At 37.7% G+C, this 20,045-nt stretch overlaps 3 protein-coding genes across 3 annotated transcripts in view; 2 read left to right on the top strand and 1 right to left on the bottom strand.

Annotated features, from left to right (window-relative positions):
• LOC134743375 (uncharacterized) overlaps positions 1-20,045 on the top strand; it is a 548,210-nt gene that overhangs the window by 216,285 nt on the left and 311,880 nt on the right. The gene's annotated exons all lie outside the window — the stretch shown is intronic.
• Positions 1-20,045, top strand: part of LOC134743456 (angiotensin-converting enzyme) — a 216,103-nt gene that overhangs the window by 97,050 nt on the left and 99,008 nt on the right. The gene's annotated exons all lie outside the window — the stretch shown is intronic.
• LOC134743446 (skin secretory protein xP2-like) lies at positions 949-2,993 on the bottom strand. Its single transcript, XM_063676843.1, has 2 exons — positions 2,853-2,993; positions 949-2,323 (listed from the first exon to the last, which is right to left on the bottom strand). The coding sequence occupies exons 1-2, from the start codon at positions 2,862-2,864 to the stop codon at positions 1,289-1,291; spliced, it is 1,047 nt and encodes a 348-aa protein (XP_063532913.1). The 5' UTR covers positions 2,865-2,993; the 3' UTR covers positions 949-1,288.

Below are 20,045 nucleotides of genomic sequence, written 5' to 3'. Positions count from 1 at the left end.
CACTTGGCATGAAAACATAGCGTGGTCCGACTCGATATGTGTACTCAAAATGCGAGAAGCTTTGCATAACATTTACAATGCTTTCAATTATAAATCGGAATAGTTTAAAAGTGTGAACATACATTTGATGATATGGAGAGTAGCCTGCAGCGGTATCACGATCGCATTTTTATCATTTGTCATGTCATGCGTCACTTTCGCACTTACATATTTGTTAGAACGTGATAGGTATGATGACAGATGATAAAAATCCGACCATCTAAAGCGAGGTTTAGACTAGCAAGAACTTGCATGCAATTTACGTTACATTGCCGACTACTGAGGTAAACTGCATTCAAAATGTTTATCAGATACCGCAATGTAATGAAAATTGCATGCAAGTTGCAAACCTCGCTTTAGACCTTACATATGTGGCATTAAAACGTGGTAAAAAAAAATATACGTGAAAAGTTAATACTCAACTATTGTTGCATATTTCTAGTGACATTGGGTGACCAGGGATTTCGTTACTTTAAAACAAGACATGAGTAATTTGTAATATAGCATTTTCGCAACACACATCCTCCGCTCTGTCGCAAACAAGACTAAATCACCGTCCGCCAACATTTTGTAACCGCCATTTACTAAATGACACTGCCGCTAACTTACAATTTTATGCATTATGACGTGTTATTATTGTTTTTATGTGCTATTGAAATCTTGCGTTTAAACATAGCTCTAATTATATTTATGTAGATAGTAAATATTACGCAAAACAAAGATCTCGTAGTAAGTTTAATGTCGGGACGCTATTTCGCCATGCGCCGTCCGACGATACGGATCTGGGTCATATTATGCACTTTCGTAAATCTCAACAATGCTAAGAATCAGCTTTTATATTACCCCTAATACATACTTAGCTTAACGCTCAAAACAATAATGCTTTAGTGTGGAAATAAAACCAGCGCATACAATTATATTTTGGCAAAGCCAAACTTTATTACTCAGTTCGTATAAAAATACTTTTCACAAAGGAAGAAGGAAATCCTATAAAATAACAGGTACATCAACTCAGGACTAAAAAAACATAACACCGATCAGGCTAAGCTTAAACAAAAATCACAACAAAAAATAGACTAAAAGGAGTATTTTTCAGTGCGTTTCGTGCGCGGGTCGAGCGGCGGTACCTCCAAGTATCTAGCGGAAGCTACTATGCTTCTGAGGGCGCGCCGCTCGGCCCCCGCGCGTCGTATTACCGTGCTAAGCTTAAAATTTACATATCACATTCAGTTTCTGCTTCCTGCAGCCTCTAATAGCTCTCATGATGTCCATACTCGTGACCATGACCATGAACGAGAACCGGGACGGGGACCTTCACCGGGTAAGGCACCGGCTTCTCAATGTGGACGGGCACGTGCTTCTCGATGTGGACGGGGTACGGTCTGTCGACGGGCACCTTCACGGGGTAAGGCACGGGCTTGTCGACCGGGTAGGGGATGTGCTTCTCGACGGGGTAGGGCGCTGGGTAGGGCACCTTGACTGGGTAGGGCACGGGCTTTTCAACATGGACCGGGTAGGGCCTGTCGACGGGGACCTTCACGGGGTAGGGCACGGGCTTCTCAACGGGGTAGGGGACAGGTTTCTCAACCGGGTAGGGGACGGGCTTGGGCACATGCACGGGGTAGGGCCTGTCGACATGCACCTTGTATGGGACGTGCACGATCTTCTCAACGGGGTAAGGAGCGGGCACATGGACGGGCACCTTCACTGGGTACGGGACCTTCTTTTCAACTGGGTAGGGAGCGGGCACTGGGACCTTTACTGGGACATGTATGTGCTTTTCTACGGGGTAGGGCTGGGGCACGTATACTTTAACGGGAACGGGCCTGTCAACTGGCACATGGACTGGGTAAGGAACCTTCTTTTCGACAGGGTAGGGCGCGGGGACATGAACAGGTACTTTGACGATCTCCTTGACTGGGTAAGGGACGTGTTTCACGACTGGGTAAGGTTCCGGGACATGTACTTTAACTGGGTAGGGGACTTTCTTCTCAACGGGGTAGGGGATGTGCTTTTCAACCGGGTAGGGAACTGGGACATTCTTGACCACGGTGATGGTTTTGTGTGTATCGTGTCCGTGTCCGAATCCATAGCCACTGTCCCAGCCGCTCTCCAGCCCGCCGTGACCGTAGCCCAGTCCGATGTCGAAGAGCCCTCGCTTCTCGTGTTTCTTGTCGTCGGTCGCCGCCTCTTTGTTGTCGGTCACTGCCACTTCTTTTTCTGCTTTCTTTGCCTCTTCCGCGTGCGCGAAGGCCAGAAGAGCCACCAGACTGGCGGCCACGAGCTGTAACAATCACTTATGTTAATTAGAAAATTTTAAAGAACATTCAAACTGAGTTAGTCATGAGGGGTAAGAGAAACATAGTTTATTTTGCTCGGGGCAAGAGATACATTATGAAGAGGAAGTGTTTCTCTTGCACTAGTGTTTCTCTAATCCAGTCTAATCTTACTTTGATTTAAAATTTACAGCAAAGATACTAATTTCCATTTCTCTAGTGATGGCTTGAATGATATATTAAAGAATTCGCAATATAAATATAATGCCAATAAGGGCATCTAAAAGTGACTCTCATCGCAAACAAAACTAAAAGCAACTGGGTCGATCGTTTATGATAGTAAATTGAAAGCGTAATTAATACTAGACTGTCATTAATCGATATCCAGTTACGACAAAAGCCTTTCCGCGTTGCATAATTCGAATGCATAAGAAACAAGGAATAAGCTCCCGCGCACTTCACTTAGTCACTGTCACTTGAAAATCACTATTTTAAATTTGGAATTGGCCACAATGGAAGATAAACAGTTGAACACACCATGAGCTTCATGATGCTGCGCGTAGGTTGCACTGAAGTGAAGTCCTGAATGCGAATGATGCGTGTTTGGTCGTAGCTTCGCTATATATAGTGAGCTGCGCGCGCGCGTAAAAAACGGAGGCAGTAGGACCATGTTACACTTTCGCTTGTAGGTTCGGACCGTGGATAGGAGTTTGAGGCTTAATTAGGTTTAGTTTGATCTGCATAAGGCTTTTGTTAAATTTTAATTAGGTTGTTTTGTAAAATTAGGTAAAAGTGCAAGCCGTTTGTGCCTTTAGCTAAAAAAGCTAGGTTTCTCTTAGCAAAATATTACAAATGATTCTTACAATCATACCTAATCTTTCATATAGCTTAGTTTGGTGCGGGTTTAATTAGATTTTGATTTGACAATAATCTGCATTTGTAATAGTATAATTAAAATAATCAATTAGTTTGTTTTGTGAAATTAATTAAAGGTATATATTTGAGACATTAGTATCTTTAGATTGAAAGCCAAAATCGTAAATTACTGTTACAGTCATAAATCTTTTTGAAATATGTGACAACATTTCAAGATAAAGATTCAAATGAGAATAAACGGTGTAATTAAAATAACAACGTAAATAAGTAACTTTGTGAAAGATCTTATTTTATAAGCAATATAAACATTTATTTATTATAAAGCCAATATAAAGGATACAATTGTTAAACATTTTCGGCTTGATTTAAAAAAACACGTATTTGGAATACTAATTTTATTTTAAATATAAAAAAGCACTAAATAAGAGTTATGCTTCCGTAAGAGTAATTTTGTGCACTGCACTATATTTTTTTCCAGTTCGGATGTCGAAATTTGTTTCCAACTGATCCGTTATTGTTTCCAAAGATGTGTTTAATTAGTCACACACAATTTAAGTACATTTCTAAACAGCTTATTCCCTAAGATCTTATAGACATGAGGACATGACGGGCTACAACCACAACACCACCACCACAACGAATATTAGAACCACATCAAATTTTGTCAGTGGGGACACTCGACGTGTCCGAAATGTGTGCGCATGACTCCATATTATCTGCCTAAAGTTGCGTTTCAGTTTCTCAGTCTAAGGTAACCGACATAGCTCTTAGGATTGTACGTATAAAGTGGCAAAGCCATATGACTCAGCATTTGCCGTCATACCTATAAGATTTTAGGGAATGAGCTGTTGAGAAATGTACGTAAAATGTGTCTGACTAATCAAAAACATCTCTGGAAACAATAACGGATCGGTTGTAAACAAATTAAGACATGCGAACTACAGAAAAATATCGCACAAAAGTACTCATTTGTATCGAAAACAAGGGGTGAACTTAAACTTTTGACCGGTAGTGTAGTACGTAGAGTAGTTATGCAAATATTAAAATTCATTCATGCCCAGCAACCCGACTCGTTAACGGTCGAGTACACATACATTTCGACATTTCTGAGCAAACACTATTGATATCTCTTGCGCATTCTAGTATAGGTTACAGTAACGGATAGCAAATATGTCACCTCTATATTAATACACCAATTTTATGTGTGACGACCTTGTCTGGCCTGGTAGGTAGTGACCACTAGCTTTTAGGACAACGTTCGTGTTAGGACAACGTCGCGTCGTGAGGAAACATGGTCATACATCCGGGAAGAAATTCGAAGGTGTATGTTCTAGCGCGGGGACTATAAGTTTAATCCCTAGCTCGCACGTATATAGGCTTTTTTTTTATTAACACGCAATACGATGTTACATAGTTTAATATAAGTACCGGCACCAATCATGAAAAGTTTAAGAGAAAATTTGGAGTATTTTTGATATTTAAATGAGACCTGTTAATTTTCTACCTCTTTCCGTGTCAAAAGTTGGATGTAAGTAATTTCACCTAAATCGGTTCTGTGGTTTAAGCGTGAAGTGGTCACAGACTGGTAGACAGTTACTTTTGCATGATCTTCCGCTAGTAAACTCTTGTTTTATTTGCGGATTCTATAAATCTAGTATGTATGTATGTAAGTATTATCATACATTTTCATTTTATTAAATATATTAATAACGGGTCACTCACGTATTTTAAGTCGAAAACGCTCGACATGTTTCACTCCGTACCGAGGAGCGTCAACGAAACATGTCGAGCGTTTTCGACTTAAAATACGTGAGTGACCCGTTATTAATACATTTTCATTCTGACGACCGGTCTGGCCTAGTGGGTATAGTGACCCTGCCATGAAGCCGATGGTCCCGGGTACCAATCCTGGTTAGGGCATATATTTGTGTGATGAGCAGTATTTTAGTGTATTACATATATCGTTGTCTAAGTACCCACAACACAAGCCTTATTGAGTTTGCTGTGGGGCGTAGTCAATTTATTTAATAATTAATAATGTCCTACAATATTTATTTATTATTTATATCAAAAGTTTCCAATCATTTCTACCATCCTACACATTCCCACCTTCCCACCAACACCTACCACTACCATTTAATGTATATATTCTTTTTAAGCTAGAATAGTTATTTGTTATACAAGGGTGCAAAGTTGTATTTTACCCGCGAGTGTTTTAACAGACGAGAAGTAAAATACATTTGCACCCGTGTGTAACACAAAACTTTTCCCCTCACTATAGCGAGGAAAGTGCAACATCCACAGGCGTTAGATCATCTTCATCGACTGGAATCACTCGTTTTTTTACGATATTATAACAAAAAACTCTGGAAATTCTGTACTTTTACGTAAGAAGTTTTTAAGTAAAATTTTTGTTGACAATGTTGACATTTCTGACGTATGAAATGTCAATGATGCGTTTTGAAATTGCATCGACTCAACTTGTGCGTTCAGAATTATGATCAACATCATTATAAAAGAACAAAGGTTTTTATGGAATTTTAAGGTTTATGGCTTAAAATAATTAAATAAAGCTAAATTTGGTATTTTTTATTAAATACGCAAACCATTTATTTAATGATAATTAATATCGAACAAACCATTATTATGAGCGTTTTACGTTTTGTTATCTGTCAAAAGCTACTTAAACACGCTCCATCCAAGGTCAAATTACTTTCCCCACTAGTGGATAAAATGCGTTTTTCCCCGCTTGTTTTAAAGGATAAAAGACGGCTTTCCGAGCTAGTGAGGGGAAAAAACATTGTTCATGTAGTTTTTTTTTTGCACAAAATTCTGCAGTTTCGAAGATACTGCATGATAGTTGAATAAAAAGAATAGCAAACCGATTTTGATATGTATGTCAATATTTTTATTTTTTTCTATCAAACTATACATTCGATGTCTCAAATATGAATTCCTCATTCCCGATTTATCAGGAAATGACACCAAACTCGAGGTGGTAGGTAAATATTTAGAAACACTGATTTAAACTTTCACGATTTTTACTCATTATTATTTATCTCCACGGGACTTAATCGCGTAAAATAGTTTTAAAATGTACCTCCGACGTTTCGAGGACGGCGTTGTCCCCGTGGTCTCGGAGAAGACTGGCTAAAGTTGACATCAACATCTTCTAGGCGCGCGAGTTTTTCGAACTACCCGCACTTGGTCTTGTTTATTAACTTGAACGTTTTGCGCACTACCGTTGCTGAGCATTTACTAGAGTCACGGCCAAACCACTGGATTGAGCTTCACAACCCTAGAATACTTTCTACAGATCGTGGGTTTTATAGTAGAAAAATCCGTGAAGCCATTGAAATCAAGAAACATAGAAATTTCAATCGAGACGAAGGTTTTAAGATCTCATCCACATGGAACCCAGTCATTAGTAAGTGTAAGCGAAACCAAATATCGAAAGTTGAAAAATCGAATATTGTGAGTGTTGTGTGTCGACCCGGTAGCATCCCTAGTGCGCAAAACGTTCAAGTTAATAAACAAGACCAAGTGCGGGTAGTTCGAAAAACTCGCGCGCCTAGAAGATGTTGATGTCAACTTTAGCCAGTCTTCTCCGAGACCACGGGGACAACGCCGTCCTCGAAACGTCGGAGGTACATTTTAAAACTATTTTACGCGATTAAGTCCCGTGGAGATAAATAATAATAAATATTTAGAAGCCGATATGATTTTTACCTAAAGCGCGGCGGCGTGTAACTTTGAATGCCCCCCTGCCTACCCCCCAGGGGGTGGCTTAATTAATAGAAATTAGCTTAGCTTTACTATACCTACACATTATTTGTGTTTCAAAAGATGCTCCAAAGCAACTGCATCAAACATAAATTACAGGACAACCGCCGTTTAATCTCTATATTTGGTCTAAATGCCTAGACCTGTTCGCGACTTGTGACATGTTGTGCCATTTTTTGCCCTTCCAATATTACGTATTCGTTAATTCACACTTGACGGATAACAACATATGTAATCTGCTTTTACTTGCAGCTTGTTAATTCTTATGTCAATCTTATACTCCTTATATTCCTATGTTACTGACAACCTCTTTGGCCTAGTGGGTAATGAACCTGTCTATGCAGCCGATGGTCCCGGGTTCAAACCCTGGTAAGGGTGTTTATTCGTGTGATGAGCACGGATATTTGTTCCAAAGGACAAATTTGTACTTAATTAATTTGTCGTGTAATATAAAGACTTGTTTTTGTCATTTTTTAAATGGGTCAGTGATTACGCGAAAATGGTCTTAGATCTTTCTTGACTTACGAGTGTATAACGACGATTGGCATTAATAGATTTTGGAAAAATATACAGTTAGTAAAAAAAACCGGCCAAGTGCGAGTCGGACTCGCGCACCGAGGGTTCCGTACTTTTTAGTATTTGTTTTTATAGCGGCAACATAAATACATCATATGTGAAAATGTCAACTGTCTAGCTATCACGGTTCATGAGATACAGCCTGGTGACAGACAGACGGACAGCGGAGTCTTAATAATAGGGTCCCGTTTTTATTACCCTTTGGGTACGGAACCCTAAAAAATGATAATTTTGAAATTCAATATTTTGATGGAGTGATTATATTTCTGTCCAGGATAAAAAGCTTCTTTAGAGACCAATAAAATTGTGGTTACAATAAAAAAAATTAAATACAAGAAATACTCATACGAATTTTTACACATGTAATTAAATAATTATAAAAATAAAAAAAACCCGACTGCTACGTTTATTTTTGAAATGGTCTTTTCACTAGCTTTCATCTCATACCCATATTGCTATGGTGAGAAAAAAAACCCTCCCTCCTCTTTTTTCCATATGCGGGCGACAATATTTGTCAAATTTGTATAGCCTTTGTCACTACCAGAATTCTGACGAATTCAACATCTCATATGTCAATAAACGTCCAGCCGTTTGGGCTGTAGGGCGTGCCAAAAAATGGACATACATACATAAGCTCAAAAAACATTACCCTCCTTCTGACTGAGTCGGGTAATAAAACGACGTTTGATGTACATGTGTAAAATATTAAAATTATTTACGTTACAAATCTATACCACATAATAAGTAATAACTAGTATTATCAATTTATTATACAGAACGGCCACGCACCGCCCCGCCCCGACTCGAATTACCTCGCCCCGCGACAGCAGATTGACGGCCGTTTGCCGACCGCTCAGTACTATTTTTAAGCAAATTACTCACACTGATGCATGACGCGTGTACAGACATACCGTTTACACATAGAAACGCAAGATTTTTGATGTATAGCGTGTCCGCCCTGTGTCTATACTTAGAATATTATGAATTAACATGATTTATCAAGGTTTCAACGCAGTAGCTGCCACAAATACTTTGTAAGTGCCTAATAATTATTTTGGATATTTGTGAAATCCAGTCACAGATCACTTACTAGTAGACGGAGCATGCAACAAGACTCGCGGTGACCTAGCATAGGCACTTCCATACTAAGACGGTACCTATTTGACCGCAACCACCTGCAACTATAGTTGTGTCGTTCCCGGGAACTCGTTGCGAACGCGAACGCCGTGGGCCCGCCGCACCGCGCCGCGCCGACTTTGCTTCGCGTTCGCGAGTTGTTCGCTTACGTACTACGCTGCGTAAAGCTCTCCCTTTTTAACTGTGTCTGAGCGAATACAAATACGAGTTCTGACCCTATGACGACCAAAATTCTAACCAAAAATTTCAGCGTCACTCTTTCTGCTCTACCGACTTTCTGTAAGTGGAGTATGCGTACAAACGCGAGTTACATGCGACGAAAGAGCTTGTAGACAGTCTTACCTGATAAATGGTCTTCCCCACATTGACATTACCTGTGTTGACCGCGAATTTTTGGTTACTTTTTATAATGCGGAGTTTAAAGGTTATGATCCCAATATTAGAGAATAACCAAGGATTGTGAAATTATCTTAAACATAGATTTGCACGAATGAGTATCCTGCACAATGCATGCACTCATGATTTAATGTTTTCCTGCCATTATATGTAGTTTACAATATTAAGCTAATGACTGTAGTTTTCAATTAAGATTTTTGCCACTTAATTTTGAACTTTGTCTAACTGCGATCAAAGTTGTTTTTATACCGGCAGTGGATTTACATAGGTTTGTTTTCTTTCTGTAAATCTAGATGTTACTTATTTGGTAGTTTATAAACTAATACAATGGTATTTAAGTGGGGCTTCCATACAACAAACGTAATTTTGCCGTTTTTTTTTCTTATTTAAGTCTCAAGTACTGAAAAAATGTATTCCGCCTGTAAAGGTGCCGCGCAAAAATTAGCTTTAGATTTCCTTAAATTTGCGATGTCTACAAAAAAGACGCTATCGAGTTGGCTATAAAATGTGTATGAGACACACATAGACAGGAGGTTAATGTACCTACTCGTAGGTAAATTTTATTAACAAATATTTGGAGCATTTTCTATGAAAAGGGACCTTATTGTCGATGGCGCTTACGCCGCACAGCGCCGCGCGGCATTGTATTTATATCGGATCATCGTTTATAATGGCGTAAGCGCCATCGACAATAAGGTCCGTTTTTATAGAAAATACCACATTTATTTACATATGTACGCCTACATATGTTTTACATGAACTTGAATTTGGAATATAGGCGTGTTTTTTTTTATTATAAACTGATCGGCGAGATTACTGTAAACCAAATTAAACACAGCATGCTACTTACAAGTACCTATTTCTAGTTTAAAACTAGAACATAGTTAATTGGCAATGATGCACACGACCTGAAACGTAACTACAGAAATGTATTCACACAGACAGAAATGTATTCGTGGGGGATCTCTGATAATTATAAATAAAAACCTTAAATGTAAAGAGCGGAAAGATATAGTTCGCATGTCGGTCGAGAGAACAATTGAGTTATCTTGTGTTGAACTCGATCATTTTATAATAATTTGTGTATATAGGCCGCCGTCTGCGGACTTCAGCCTTTTTGAGTCAATAATGGAGGAAGCCTTAAATAAAGTTTTTAACAGCCCAAAATGTATTGTCGTTTGTGGGGATTTTAATGTAAATCTGCTAGAAGATACCAGCACATCATCCAGTATATTACATTTATTTAAGTCGTACAACCTAGTAAATCTTTTTTGTGAACCCACGAGAGTTACGGAAACCACTGCAACCTGTATAGATAATATCTTTTGTACGAAGGACCCGACTGATAAGCTGGTTTTTAACAAGTTAGGCTCTGATCACTTTGGTCAACTAGCATGTTTCAGTGGTAAGGTGGATGAACTACCCTTAGAGATTTTGTACAGACCGGTCACAGAAAAGAGGTTGGTAACTTTTGGTAGTAACATTAAATCTCTACTTGAATTTCTAGAACCATGTAAAGAAGACCCTAATTTGTATTATTCTAAATTATTTAACTGTATAGAAACTGAATTTAATACATGTTTTAAAGTTAAAAAAGTTAAGCGCAAGGATAGAGTAAGTTTTGATGAGTGGGCTACTCCTGGAATCCACAAATCTAGAAATAGACTGTATGAACTATATGCATTAAGAGTATCAAATAGTGACCCCAATTTCAATGAATATGTTAAATCATATAGTAAATTATTTAAAAATATATGTATTATGGCTAAATCCAAATATTTTGCACGTAAAGTAAAAAACTCAAACGACAAGGTCAAAACCGTGTGGAGAATTATCAGTAGTGAGACTGGTAAAACGAAATCGCGTGATCCAAATTTTGCCCTACTAGTAGGTGATAAATTAGTAAAATCAGATATAGATGTCGCAAATGAATTTGAACGTTTTTTCACAAATATCCCTATTGAAACGACTAGACCGCTTAACTCGTCCTCCTCTATGGCCGAAAATATGCTAAAAGCAAATGTGCCGGAATGCCCAACGATTTTCTGGTTTAAATACGTCACACCGCAAACAGTCGTAAAAGCGTTTAGGACATTAAATCTAAAAAAGACCGAAGATATTTGGGGCCTATCGGTAAAAGTTTTAGTATCGATAGTGGATGCTATTGCACCGCACTTGGCCATGATTTTTAATAAATGTGTTGATATAGGAGTTTTTCCCGATCTTATGAAGCACAGTCGAGTCGTTCCATTATTTAAATCCGGATCAAAAAAAGAGCCTACAAATTTTAGACCCGTTTCTATTCTACCGGCAATAAGTAAAATCTTTGAACGAATAATGCTGGATCAGTTATTATCACATTTTAACGTTAATAAACTACTCTATAAAGAACAGTTTGGATTTACACGGGGAAGGTCAACGATGGATGCAGGCACGACCTTAATCAAACACATATTTGAAGCTTGGGAACAACAACTAGATGCAATAGGCGTGTTCTGCGATCTGTCGAAGGCCTTTGACTGTGTCGATCATGACACTCTTATTCGCAAGCTAAACCACTACGGCGTGAAGTATAAGGCTCTTGATCTCATCTGGTCCTATCTTATAAATAGAATTCAGAAAGTGGACATAAATAAAACCAAATCGTCGGGGTCTATTACTTCAATGGGCGTCCCCCAAGGATCTATTCTTGGCCCATTCTTGTTTCTCGTCTATATAAACGATTTGCCTTATATAGTTAATGAAAAGCATAAGTTGGTTCTCTTTGCTGATGATACATCTATTATATTTAAAGTAAAAAGGAAACAGAGTGATTTAAATGAAATAAATGATGTATTGTCCTCTGTAGTTCATTGGTTTACTACTAATAATTTACTTCTCAATGCCAAGAAAACTAAATGTGTAAAATTCTCTTTGCCTAATGTACAGCATGCGAGTGACGCTCAGGTTGTTTTAAAAGACGAAATTTTAGATTTTGATCATAAAGCTGTTTTTCTAGGCCTAACCTTAGATTCAAAATTACAGTGGGGTACGCACATTTCTACACTGGCCGGTAGACTAAGTTCAGCAGCATACGCAGTTAAAAGAATCCGTCAACTTGCAGATGTTGAGACAGCAAGGCTGGTGTATTTTGGATATTTCCACAGCGTCATGTCTTACGGCATTTTATTGTGGGGCAAAGCCGCTGACATTAATTCAATTTTTGTTTTACAGAAGCGTGCTGTTCGTAACATATACAATTTAGGAACGCGAATGTCTCTTAAAGATAAATTTAAAGAAATCAATATTCTCACTGTTGCTTGTCAATATATTTACGAAAATATAATGTATGTAAGAAAAAATATCAACATGTATAAATTGAATAGTGACATACACAATTTTAACACTAGAAATAAAAATAAATTGGCGATTCCGAAATTCCGTTTAAATAGAGTAAATAATATGTCATTTATGGGGAACAGTGTGCGCTTTTATAATAAGTTACCATCTAAATTAACGAAATTGTCAATGAATAAATTCAAGTCAATTGTAAAACGACAGCTTTTACAAAAAGCTTATTATACGGTTAAGGAATTCGTAGAAGATAAGGATGCATTTATGTTAAAATAGAATAATTATGTATATATAGTTATAAGTTGACATGTGAAAGAGCTAGCTTAAGCCTATTTACAGAATAAACATTTTGAATTTTGAATTTTGAATTTTGAATTTTGAACTAAATAGTTGAATCCGATAACTAGCCACATTAAATACCTTAGAAACCGGTAGCCTAAACTAGTTAGGACTTCTTTTCGTGAGGCGTATTCAAATTTTAGTTACATGATTTTGATTTTACCACCCGTTCGCTTTAAGTTGGCAGTCGGGTACCGTTACAAGCCGTTACATGATAATGTCACAGCTACAGTAGGGTATTTTTGTCAATTTTTTATCGTCGATCCAGTCGATCCAGGTTTGTTTTGAGGATCAAATGTCTGTATGGGACCCATTGTCTTAAAGCAATACAAAAGTCACAAATGATGGTCAAAGTTTGGCACCCGCACTTTACTGACAAAACGCTTCTAACAAAATGGCAATACATCGTGACGTCACCATGTAACGTCGCTATTGCTTAAGGGGTTCACTGACTATCAGTCCGCCGGACGATATCGGCCTGTCAGTCGTTCGGAACTGTCAAATTTTTGTTTTAACTGACAGGCCGATATCGTCCGGCGGACTGATAGTCAGTGGGCCCCTTTAGAAGCCGTTTCGATGTATGGAAAACAAGGAAATTGCGATTTTGTCTGTGAAATATTGCGTTTATGTATATTGTTGCTATATAATATTTGTTTTAATAATATGTAAGAAATCGAATGGTACTAGTAAGTATATTACACCTTATTGCCTCTCGTAAGAGCATGTGCGAGCGAGATTCTCTGAAACTAATATCAAATCAATGTCATGATTATTAAATTTGAATTCTCCTTCTTACTGTCGGCTCCTTTCACTGGGTTATTTATAGTATAAGCATGATTCAAGGATCTGAAAATAGAAAAAAAATACAAAATGGTTCAGTAACTGTCAAAATTGCTTTATTGTTATCTATTTTTGGGTCTTGTAATTTTGTCGTTTTTCTATTACCTACTGTTGTACCACTTGTACCTAATACTGTTATTCTCTGTATCTGTTTATTTGTGTCATCGTCAAGCAAAAGGTACTTTGTCGCTTGCCATAAGGACGCTCTGATATGTTATTCGTATAAAGATACAAGCAAATTTCGTCCTTACGGTAAGCGACAATGTGGTAAGTAGGTACTTGAAAACGTCACATTTGTTTTCATATATACAGTCAGCATCAGACTTCTACGCGTCTACTAGTGATTTAATACTTTTTAGGGTTCCGTACCCAAAGGGTAAAAATGGGACCCTATTACTAAAACTCCGCTGTCCGTCTGTCTAGCTGTCTGTCACCAGGCTGTATCTCATGAACCGTGCGATAGCTAGACAGTTGAAATTTTCACAGATGATGTATTTCTGCTGCCGCTATAACAACAAATACTAAAAAGTACAGAACCCTCGGTGCGCGAGTCCGACTCGCACTTGGCCGGTTTTTCTACTCGTCGACTGTAATGGTTGGATTAAGATTAAATTTCGTATACTACACTGTAATTGCGTACTTTTCATGTATCCCAACTCAACTATAATATTCATAAGCAAACGCTGTATTCAACTATAATGAATTTGACTAATCACATGGCGCTGCGGTCCAGTGTAAAAGACACGAACGTGCTACTATTTAATGAGTGATATTCATATATTATGCACGCATTGATGTCTTTTGTACTACTGAGATACTTACCTAATTTTCTTTAATTGTTTAGGTTTTATAGTAGAAAAAGTATTATTTTTAGATGGATCGTAGAAAGTTACAACAAAAATTTGACAGTTCTAAACAACTGACAGGCCGATATCGTCCAGCGGACTAGTAATCAGTGGGCCTGGTATTTTTACGATTTGATAATTAAAAACTTGTATTTTTTTATTTAGAAGGAAATATTCCGGACGGAGACTCATTTTTGGGCGCGTTTATCTGAGGACAATAAATTAGTTTCATGTGTAAAAATCATAGACAAAGGAGCTTACGAGGATACTTAAACTTTGAAATTACATTCAAGATTAAGATGATTTGTTCTAAATGTAGGTAAATGCAATAAATTATGGAAAGCGAGTGTAAGTGAGCAACCAGTCTTCTTACGTTATTATTGCTTTAATTTATAATAAACGCAACTAGGCAAAATATGTCGCTTACATAAGAGATTTATCTGAAAACTAGTTGGTTTACCTTAAACGATTGATCAATGGTACAGTAAACGTCTTTGATATGTTTTACACAAAATCTGGCACACCACTAGCTCACATATACACGTAGGCAGTAATCTCGTGCTACAATACTGCAGCAGTTATGCTGCCGATTGCATTACTACAGAGAAATTTAATATAAATATCTTGTTTAAATTACCTAAATGAAAAACAGAAATACAGACTTTATTGGTAAATATTAACAGTACATTTTACACGTCATATGGCGTTTCGTGCAGTAACGCAATCGGCAGCGTTACTGCCGCAGTATTATATCGCTGTGATGTCACATGATTATGTATTTTATATTAAATTGAAGAAATGGCTAATTGACAACGCCTTTTATGACTCACAAGAATTATTGGAAATGTAGAATATAATATAATATGATAGTATTTATTGTTGTAATTACATTTTTGAACATGTGTAAATAATTTTAGTTTTATTGTTTCGATGTTGAAATAAATTGAAATTTTAATTGTTATTCCACTAATTGTAATTGTATTTTTCATTTCTCATGCTCTGAAAGAGGGTCATTGTTGTTCTAAAAGGTGCGCAGAAAATGATACGTGTCTGCACTAGAGCATTTTACGTTCGAAGTACGACTTATTTAATTTTTTTACGATACGCAATTGAAATTTGAGTTTAAATGGATTTGTAATAAATTTTTCATTTTGATATTTGACTCTCCATTCCATAAATAACGATACTTTTGTCTGAATTGTTAATTGAAAGTACCCTCAAGAAATACTATAAAAATGTATACTTAGTCATGTTTTAAAAAAAATACATGCATTTTACTTTCCTCGTATTCGAAATGAAAAGTAGAGTGTTTAACTCGGGTGAAAGGCATCATTTCTGCCTCGGACTATTGGCGCTCTCACTGCATTCGAGCGCCAAAATACCTCGGCAGAAATGAGTGCCTTTCGTCCCTTGGTTAACAATCTACTATTGTATTTTGACGTGTAATGTATGTGTATATTATTAATAAATAATATGCAATATGAATATTGCATCGCGACATTATTGCAGATTGCTTTGGTGCCGCAAATGTTAAGATCGGTCTTGCTGCCGACATTTGCGGAATTTGCGGGAGCAATGCAGTCGGCAGTAATGTTTCGCTGCAATACTGCAGCAGTACTGCTAGTGTAGTCTGAATAGTTATTTTTTACTTTCAAAATAAGAAGAAAGAAAACGAATATGCTAAAGAATAAATTAAGTTGTTTTGTATATAAGGTGGCCAAAAAAAATGCATTCCCGTTGCCAGGGAGGTTTTGGGGTTATACTGAGCAACTTTTACTATGGGACCAACCACGAAATCGCAAAAAAAGACACCCTCCCATAGAAAATGGAGCAGCCAAAATGTATGAAACAGCCTAATTTTTTTTCGCGATTTCGGGGTTGGTCCCATAGTAAAAGTTGCTCAGTATAATCCCAAAACCTCCCTGGCAACGGGAATGCCCTTATTTTTTGGTCACCCTATATACAAAACAACTTAATTTATTCTTTAGCATATTCGTTTTCTTTCATTACATTAGATTATCATAAATACCTAATAATATAGTCATTATATTCTAAGTACCTAAAGAGGGAGACAGCTTCTATATACTAGTGTAAGATTTTCATATAAAATATCAAGACATGTTTGGTTTGCTTAAACCCATCTTAAAGGCCGGCAACGCACTTACAACCCCTCTGGTGTTGCGGGCCGTCTGCTCGTTTGCCTCATATATCATATAAAAAAACCTAATTTAAACATGATTAAATTCGCAGGTATTTTAAATCGTCACTCAAATTTATAGTCATAATGGAAATTAATATGATATTAGTTACGAGAATTCTTATTTATTGTCATTATGATGCAAATTACCCAGAATTACAAATTGGTCAAACCATAAAGATTGATAGCCAAACCATAACTTTACATTAGCACCGTCCGCTGCGCGCAGCGTTTTATACGAGTTGTAATTCTAGTCATAATCCAAACTTACCAAGCGTGAGCGCATAGAAAATTTATTCGCTCTGTAGGCGACTGTAGCGCCGCCCTATATAGTGGGCGTGGGACATATTACTTTGACAGTTGACAGCTGCCAAATAGTATGAAGATGTCCCACGAAAGTTCATATTTTCACCACGTCGTGCGTTAGCGTCGCTTATTTCACACAGGCAATACAGACGTAGGCAAGAGACTGATTACAGTATTATATAATACAACATTCACAAAATATGATAATAAAGATATTAGGGGGAGTCCGCGAGACTTGCCCACCTGGAAGACTTGAACCATTTTATAAAAAAATGCCAAAATAAAACCCCTAAATTCCGTCTAACAAGTTCGCTCACGTTTTGATTTCGCATAGTTCCGTAAACAATTTATTTTCTGAAAATTTCTAACAATCTTATTATACACAAAACAAAAGGAATTGAAAGCTTTTTTGGTAGCCCAAATACATTCGTACCCACGTTAATAAGATTGGGTGCATCAGCAACTTTTATTATTATTATTATAAACTGATTCTTTAAGCTAAATAAAACTAAGAAACTAAAGAAACTTTTTGGTCAATCTTGCAGTTAGCCGTTTAGTGTTTAAGTTGCTATTGGTACGAAAGAACACTATACCTATAAACCAGATTGAGGATCTAGTTATCCTAGTTCTCCTAAAAACTAGATTAGTATTCGCCATAGGAATACTAAGTCTGGCCAGTTACGACAGCCTTTGTGCCGTTTACGGCACTAGGAACATTATGCGCGAAATATTCTCACTAGGACACTGCTGCGGCCCCCATGCGCTTGCGGCGACATCGAATAGGGACGCGAGATGCTGTACAAGATACCTAACATTGTAAGTGTAGTTAGGTTCTAATACAGGTTGGGCCAATGAAAAATGCATTTATAAAAAATTGAAATTAGAATTTGGGATAAAGAAATAAATTTTACGTTTTAAAAATTAAATCATCAAGATGTCGTCGTAAAAATGTTCTGGACAGCCCCAAAGCCGTAACTCGTTTACGCGTTGAGTTCCTTGCATCCGCTCTCACAGACGCTCACACCCGTTCGATGTTTTCATTAGTAGGTACGCGCAGACCGTGCACGTCCTTGGCGTCGAGATTTTAGTGTCGATCCAGTAGCCTCAAATCTGACTATCAATTGTTTAATTAAATTTGTGCTTGGACACTCACGGATATTGCGTAATCCAAACTTAAGTCGAAAATGCCGACGAACAGTCACATAAGAACGATTGTTTTCAAAAAAGGCTTCAATACAAAACGCTCGATGCTCCCCCGTGTAAGGCTCCATTTTGAATAAAAAATTGTTTTTTTTTTTCTATTAAATGACATCTTTCTCAATTGCCTATATTTCATAAACTAAAGAGGTCGAGATGAAAAGTTAATTTATCACTGGCCCACCCTGTAGATTCTCTGACCGCATTGGAGACTTATATGGGGCATTTTCTATGAAAAGGGACTTTATTGTCGATGGCGCTTACACCGCACAGCGTCGCGCGGCATTGTATTTATATCGGAGCATCGTTTATAATGGCGTAAGCGCCATCGACAATAAGGTCCTTTTTATAGAAAATACCACATATTTACAAATAAACTTTAGTAACTATCTATGCTTATATGCTTTGATTTGTTTTTAAGTTTAAACGATTGAATTGATGATGTTTTACATTTAGTGAAATGTAATTTTATTTTATGTACTCTGGACGTGTAATTAGCTTTATCAATAAATATATGAGAAGACAAAACTCGGGGTTTGCCAGAGAGCTATGGAGCGCAGCATATTAGGTGTTAAATTAAGAGATCGAGTCCGAAACACCACGCTGCGCTCTAAGACTCAAATAATAGACGTAGCTCGGAAAGCGGCCAAGTTGAAATGGGACTAGGCTGGTCATGTCTGCCGAATGCCGGATGACTTGTAGGCCAAGTTAACCACGTAGTGGGAGCCCCACGAGTCTAACCGGGGATCCGGCAGACCTCGTCGGCGATGGCGGGATAACTTGGACTCCTTCTTGACAGGCTGGCCAGATATAGCATTAAACAGAGATGAGTGGAAAAAGAGGGGGGAGGCCTTTGCCCAGCAGTGGGACACAGTGGGCTTTGAATAAATAAATAAATATGAATATGAATATAAGATATTAAAAATAGGTGTACAGTGAAATTTGATTTTCTCTAACTTTGGAAACAGTAAAACTCTAAGAACAAATTAAATTACTTTTTATGAAAATATTTTAATTTGTGTTATTTCAAGTAGACACACTACTATTTAAACTGGACACTGGTCATTTTTTGCTTCGTATATGACATTTATTTCGGTTTATAGTAAAAATGTACGTACACAACTTAAACCCTTTTCTTATAGCAATATATTCCTTCAATCCAATCACTATACTCGTACGCTATCGCTATTATCACTAGTAATGTAATTTTTTATAAGTCGTGTTTTTTATAAGGCCTGAGTGGACGCTCGAGTTGGGCGTGCAGCGGGGCGGGGCGTGCGGCGTGCATGTTAAACAAATGCAAACGTATAAGAGCGGCCTTAGTGCACGCTGCTCACATCACTTGTGAGCCCGACGCCACGCTGCACGCCCCGCCGAACGCTCCGCTTCGAGCGTCCACTCAGGCCTTACACTTACTCATGATTCATGATAGTCTCTGGCCCGTGTATTATAAAGACATTAAAGACACAGTTATGAGAATGTGACACAATGCCAACAAGGCTTTGGACAAATTGTTATTAATGTGTACAATATCATGGTTCAAGGGAGTTGACTTGTATTGTAACCTCATTTGCATGTCTACCGTGGAGATGTTTATCGACATGAATTATACCATTACAAGACAATAAAGAGCGTTAGAATTAAGCCTTAAACACAAATTTTCTTGGTTTAATACATTCAATAATTTCCTTCCAACTCTAATACCTTCCAACCCAGACGGTAAACTAGGCCTTGTTGGGATTAGTCCGGTTTCCTCACGATGTTTTCCTTCACCGAAAAGCGACTGGTAAATATCAAATGATATTTCGTAGGTACATAGGTTTCGAAAAACTCATTGGTACGAGCCGGGGTATGAACCCGCGACCTCCGGATTTCAAGTCGCACGCTCTTACCGCTAGGCCACCA

This window comes from Cydia strobilella, chromosome 8 (assembly GCF_947568885.1).
Source record: "Cydia strobilella chromosome 8, ilCydStro3.1, whole genome shotgun sequence".
Lineage (NCBI taxonomy): Eukaryota > Metazoa > Arthropoda > Insecta > Lepidoptera > Tortricidae > Cydia > Cydia strobilella.
This window is presented reverse-complemented; position numbering and strand designations above follow the sequence as displayed.